General features: G+C 50.1%; 1 protein-coding gene across 1 annotated transcript; it reads right to left on the reverse strand.

Moving 5' to 3' along the window:
- Positions 1–1778: 1778 nt before the first annotated feature.
- On the reverse strand, positions 1779–3120 carry LOC119297411. The gene has a single exon (XM_037575211.1). The coding sequence runs from the start codon at positions 2192–2194 to the stop codon at positions 1901–1903; it is 294 nt and encodes a 97-aa protein (XP_037431108.1). The 5' UTR covers positions 2195–3120; the 3' UTR covers positions 1779–1900.
- Between the last annotated feature and the right edge of the window lie 3549 nt (positions 3121–6669).

Genomic DNA, 6669 nt, shown 5'->3' on the forward strand with positions numbered 1-6669 from the left:
CCGATAAAAGATCTTCGTAGAATATGTAGGAGCCAATATGAGCATCCAGGTTCCGCTATTGGTTATTGACCGGAGATGTGTCTCGGTCATGTCTACATTGTTCTCGAACCCTTAGGGTCCGCACGCTTAAGGTTACGATGACAATTATATTATGAGTTTATGCATTTTGATGTACCGAAGGTTGTTCGGAGTCCCGGATGTGATCACGGACATGACGAGGAGTCTCGAAATGGTCGATACATAAATATTGATATATTGGAAGCCTATGTTTGGATATCGAAAGTGTTCCGGGTGAAATCGGGATTTTACCGGAATACCGGGAGGTTACCGGAACCCCCCGGGAGGTATATGGGCCTTAGTGGGCCTTAGTGGAAGAAGAGAAGAGGCAACCAGGGCTGGGCCGCGCGCCCCTCCACCCCTAGTCCGAATAGGACAAGGAGAGAGGGGGCCGGCGCCCCCCTCCTTCTCTCTCTCTTTTCCCACCCCACGAATCCTATTCCAACTAGGAAAGGGGGGGAGTCCTACTCCCAGAGGGAGTAGGACTCCTCCTAGCGCGCCTCTCCTGGCCGGCCGGCCCCCCTCCCTTGAACCTTTATATACGGAGGTAGGGGCAACCCCTAGAGACACAAGTTGATCCACGTGATCATATTCTTAGCCGTGTGCGGTGCCCCCTTCCACCATAGTCCTTGATAATATTGTAGCGGTACTTAGGCGAAGCCCTGCGACGGTAGTACATCAAGATCGTCACCACGCCGTCGTGCTAACGGAACTCTTCCCCGACACTTTGCTTGATCAGAGTCCGGGGATCGTCATCGAGCTGAACGTGTGCTAGAACTCGGAGGTGCCGTAGTTTCGGTGCTTGATCGGTCGGGCCGTGGAGACGTACGACTACATCAACCAAATTAACGCTTCCGTTGTCGATCTACAAGGGTACGTAGATCACACTCTTCCCCTCTCGTTGCTATACATCACCATGATCTTGCGTGTGCGTAGGAATTTTTTTGGAATTACTATGAAACCCAACACACCTGTGGTCGGCTGTTTGGCATGGATCGACATGAGTTCTCACGTTTCGGTGACAAGGACTCCATAGGTGGAAGCCGATGCGGGAGTCACTCGCTCGTGGAGGCGTGATGACGACAACACTTGGTGACAACCTCGACTTTGTGTTTATTCTCTGCGACGTTTTCGTATCTTCGTGTGAGTGGCCAGGTCGGTCAATGTTGCCCTGTGGGGGTTGTTGTGATGGTTTTAGCTTAGGTTTCTGTTAATTAACCGGGCAACCTCTTTTTAATGAATCGAGATCCCTAGGGACCAACTTAAAAATTAAATCCTATGTTTTCCTTCACTATTCCTTTGAACAAAAGGAGCCTTGACACTCCAATCAGGTAAAGGCTAGATGATCAGTCAGTGGTCACAAGCGGCAATGTCCATTTATAAGGGGTCCTTCAAAACCAAAGAAAAAATACGGATGAAAGTTCAAATTTACCGTCTTCACTCATATGCATGGTTGAGTAGTAGTGCATGTGATACGTGAGGCGTGAAGTGAAACATGGTTGACATGGCTTGTTCGTTTGGGTCGTTGCTTTGAAGTTGCTTTTATAATCCTTTCGGTGGGTTTTCCTTGTGTGTAGCAACTTTAATTTTCAACCGGATTTGCGCAAGTTTTACCTACTTGTCCATTTTGTGGTTTTATTTTCAAGTAGATGCATGAGCAAGAATTGATGAAAGCTTTTATTTAGAGAAAACTTATGCAAGTCTCTCGTCAAAGCCAACACAAGCACGACCGCACTGTGGTCTTCTGCACAAACCACATCGGCGTGTAGTTCAGTTTACATATATATACAGTCCCAAAGAACGAACCAAACAATCAAAGAATGGTGTGGATAGCTAACACTAACTAATCCTTCTTCTGGTGGGCGTGCGCGGCCAGGGCCACGGGCGACGACGGCTCCACGATGCCGGCGCGGGGCGAGGGCTCGCCGCCGAGCGGCAGGTCGGAGAGCAGCGCGACCATGCGGCGGGCGCTGAGGGCGCGCGCCACGGGGAGGCCGAGGGTCTCGGTGGTGGAGAAGACGAAGGAGGACTGGGCGAGGATGAGGTACACCAGCACCTGCACCAGCACGAACAACCCCACCTTCAGCAGCGCCCCGTGCTGGCTCACCATCTCCAACTCCATGCCAACTAAGAGCATCTCCAACCGCCGTGCTAAGCGTCACGCGCAAAAAACATGTTTACCACGCGCACTGCGTCTGGTTTTACGCGCCCGCCTGCGCTGGCTCCAGCAGCCGCGCTATAATGCAGCGCGCGCACGCCGCTCCAGCAGAGTGCAAAAATACAGCGCGTGCGACTCGTCGGGCATTTTGCATATATGATTTTTGGGCAAAAATGAACATATGAAATTTGACACAAACAAGTTGATGAATAAAAGTTCATGCCCACAAGTTCAAAATCATGCCCACAAGTTTATCCAACCAAGTTCAAATGCAAACTAAAGTTCAAGACATGAAAGACACATCAATCTTCATCTTCCTCGTCTTCGTCTTCGTCCTCATCTTTCGAAGACGACTCCCGGCGCCGTGGTCATCCGCGGTGGCAAGAAGAGGCTGCGCGCGAGGCCGACGCTCGGCGGAGCTCCGGCGGTGGCGACGCCGGCGCTTCCCGCGCTAGGGTTTCCGGCGGCGGCGGCGGCGGTACAGCGGGGTGAGCGGGGCGCCGGTGTGTGCGTCCATGGGTGGGTGGCAGGGCGCCGGCGCCGGCGCGCGCGGGGCGTAGGACGAGGAGAGGAGAGAGTGCGGCGCGAGCGCTCGAGTGTGCCGCGCGCTGTAGCTGGCGCCCGAAATACGCCGCGCGGGTAAGTGTTTTCAACCGCACGCTCACCCGTTATAACGTGCGCGCCGTTTTTGCGCGCCCGCTGAAGCGACCCGCCGCGTTGCGCGCGCGCTAAAACGGTCTAATTTGCGGCGCGGCGCTAGTTTAGCGCGGCTGTTGGAGATGCTCTAACTAGAGTAACTCCCGAGCTCTAGATCACACGAAACCAGCGAGTTCAGTAGGCAGTCTCTTCTTTCCGTGAGAGGCCGAGACTGATCAGAATCCCTCAAGAATACGCTGCTTGCTTGATTGATGTGTTTGTGAGGTCTGAAGGCGCGGGGCGCGCACTTATATAACGGCGAGACGAGACGCCGATTTGACCGCTGCCGGCCGGGGTAGGGACGTAGGGTGCAACGCAAAGATGCTTCGCCGGCCAGTCGTTTGGGGTGGTTCGGCGAAAGGCGACGCCAATCCCACGGGGTTGGAATTGGATGGACGCTGGCTGCTCGACCTGCTCCGTGCTCCGCTCACCGCTCACGTGTGCGGACATTATAATATTGCTCGGGTTGCTCTCACTGACGGCTGCTGGGAGCCTACGTTAAAGTCGTAAACTACTATAGTACTCCTCTTGGTGTCGCCGCCGGTCAAACCCAACAGTTGGAACCGGTCCTGCCTCTCGAATTTCAAGTGATAGAGTAGCGCGTGTTTATATGATTGCAGCTTTAAAAAAAAAAGAACTGCCGATGGGCATGATGATACCTCGTACGAGATTCCACTACAAACTATATACAGATGTGTATAGATATAATTTAAAGTATAGAATCACTCATTATATTTTATATATAGTCTATAGTAAAATATCTAAAATATATATATTTAAAAACGGAGGAAGTATTTCGCAGCTCATACGGTGCAAGATTACGGGGCCCAGGAAGGCTGATGAACCCAGCTGCCCTTTTACCCAAGGTCTTCAAACTAAAGCACGTAGCTAATCGCCTAAGCGGAAGAGATTCCGACTCCCCATCGAGTCAGCTCGATCTTATCCAACAGCTGACAAAGCAGTGACAAAGCTATTCAGTGCTCCTTTGGTTTGCAAAACTCTAAAAACGTGGCAACAAAAAAACACGTGGGTAGAACAAGAATGCATGTGCAAAATAAAGAACTTGTGGACATGAGAGTTCCGTCAACTTGGGTGTTTGATTCATGGGAATTACGAAAACATAAAAATGCTAATAACCACGATCAAACCACATGAAAATTTATAGCTAGATAGGTTGTTATTATGCGACAAAAAATTTACTCTCGTTCTTCGTGCATAGAAACTTGAAGAAGAAAAGGTTTAGTTGGATGTTAGAATTCCAGCGTGTCTGGGTTGAATATAAGTTTAGGCCTCCTTTGGTTTGTAGAATTTTTGTAGGAATTATATAGGATAGGATTTGCAAAGGAAAATTTTCATTGAAGCCCTTTGGTTTGTAGGAATGGATTCCTATTCCTATGAAGGATAGGAATCAATCCTTCATGTTTTGGAGGGGGGAAAACATTAGCCTAGACTCAATGGAAAAAATCATATCCTATACACCAAATGGCATCTCTTTCTCTATAGGAATTGACATGCGTGTAATCTCACTTCCTATGATTTTTCTATTCCTATAAAATTTCTATCCTATGAACCAAAGAAGGCCTTAAAGGAAAAATCGCTTCATTCTTCTCGTTCCTTTAAACCAAAGACAAGAATAGTAGCATCGCATGAAAATTTCATATTCCTACGTTTCCATCCCTAGCACCTAACAGAGCAGCATGACCAATCTTAAAACTGCTCGAGTCAACACCACTGGGCCATGGCCCACCACTCCCTCCCTCCCCTTGTTGTCGCTGGAGTAGCCCGTCGAGCTAAGCTTGGGTGGTGGACGGCGGCGGCAGGGTAGTCTTCTCCTCGTCAGGCGGCAGTTGCTCGAGGTGGGGGAGGTTTGATACCATTCCGGCTACCTGGCTCGGCAACTCAAGGCGGGCCAATGACCTGATAAGGCGGCAGGTGCCCAAGGTGGGGGAAGGTCGATTCCCTTTTGGCTGCGTGGCTCAGCGGCTCCAGTGGTGGCGCATGTAGGCCTCTGGGGTTCGCCCTGGTGGCTCTTCTCCAACATGGTAGACCCTAGTAGTGTCTCTCGCAAGTGGCAGTAATGTCTGCTTCGTTGATGGGCTCCGTGTCTACGACCGGGCATTCATCTCCGGCGAGTCGGGGCGGATGCAACCCCTCTTCCTACTCTGTGGAGCTCGTTTTCGCACTGGCTGGCGGTGTGTCGTCCTTTTGTGGCCTTCGTGGTGGTGCAGTGGCGGTGGGATGCCAGATTCGACATTAGTGGCTGGTGACAGGGATTGTGGTGGCTCCTACATGTTCATAGTGCGGTGGCTACGTGGGAGGTGCACCAGCTAGCGGAGGTGTGGTGTGTGGGCGTGTGGTGTTGGGCGATGCTCCGAGCGAAAGCTTGCCGGCTCGGCGTCCGTGGACATCGTTTTACCTCCTTGGAGGCGCCGTCACGAAGTCCACCCCCTGCATACCCTTGGATCTGGTACTTCAGGTGAAAACCTAAGGCTCGGTCAGGTCGGGCGACGGTGTCGGCATCATCGCTTCACTCTTTGGGCGTCTTGAAGACCTTTGGATCCCATTCATGCTCTCCAAGCGCTAGATGCTCACAGCATTGCAGTCGGTAGGTGCCTGACCAACAATGTAGGGTCACGGCAAGGTTTTGATTGTCGGTTGTTTCCCGACGAGCTTGACATGTCTTTCCTGGGTCTTGTAATATTGTCACGCAGTCAGAGCTGCCTTAGAGATGCATATGCAATGACGATGACAAGTGGCTAGTGGTCTTCGAGGAAGTGTTGGTTGGCGCTAGCTCTGCCCATTTTTCCTGGGTTTTGACAGTCTTCTTAGTCGGAGCTCTCTGGACACCTACACTTGTGCCCGTCTGTTTGGCACGGGTCGACATGGGTTCTGACGTTTCGCCGACAAGGACTCCATTGGTGGAAGTCGATGCTAGAGTCACTGGCTCGTGGAGGAGTGATGATGATGACACTTGGTGACGACCTCAACTTCGTGTTTCTTCTCTGCAACGTTTTCGTATCTTCATGTGAATGGCCAGGTCAGTCAATGTTGCCATGTGTGCGCTGGTATGACGATTTTAGCCTAGTTTTTTTATTAATTAACTGGACATCCTATTTTTAATGAATCGAGATCCCTAGCGACCGGCCTAAAAATAAACCCTATATTTTCCTTCAATATTCTTTTGAACCAAAGGAGCCTTGGTACTCCAATCGGATAAAGGCTAGGTGATCATTCAGTGGTCACAAGCAACAATGTCCATTTATAAGGACGTCAAAAAAATGTCCATTTATATGGGGTCCTTAAAAACAAAGAAAAAATACACAGAAAAGTTCAATTCTACCGTCTTCACTCATATGCATGGTTGAGTAGTAGTACATGTGATACGTGAGGCGTGAAGTAAAACATGGTTAACATGGCTTTGCGACAGCGTTGGTGGCCGAGAAGACATCAAGGGCGACATAGGACATGTTATAGAAGATGTTGAGGACGGGGCGAGGGAAATAGCCAAATGGGGTTCATCGGCGCCAACGAGAAGGAGGCTGATGGGTTCCCTTAGAGCAATGCGACATTGTTGTGATTCATTGGTTTGTTTGATCCCTCCTTATTCCACTTGAATCAGATCTATACGCCTTAGTTTTTTTCTTCAGTAGAACATGATCCAGGGCATAATTTCATGTGCTGAGGTTGGCTTATTTAATTTAGTATGACACAATATTTGTTGCTAATAATGTTATAAGTTCAGATTTGTAAATGCAATA

This window comes from Triticum dicoccoides, chromosome 5A (genome assembly GCF_002162155.2).
Source record: "Triticum dicoccoides isolate Atlit2015 ecotype Zavitan chromosome 5A, WEW_v2.0, whole genome shotgun sequence".
Taxonomy (NCBI): Eukaryota; Viridiplantae; Streptophyta; class Magnoliopsida; order Poales; family Poaceae; genus Triticum; species Triticum dicoccoides.

Bases quoted from the DNA above. Each gene is read 5' to 3' on its own strand.
- LOC119297411 (XM_037575211.1), bottom strand. From the start codon at position 2,194: ATGCTCTTAGTTGGCATGGAGTTGGAGATGGTGAGCCAGCACGGGGCG.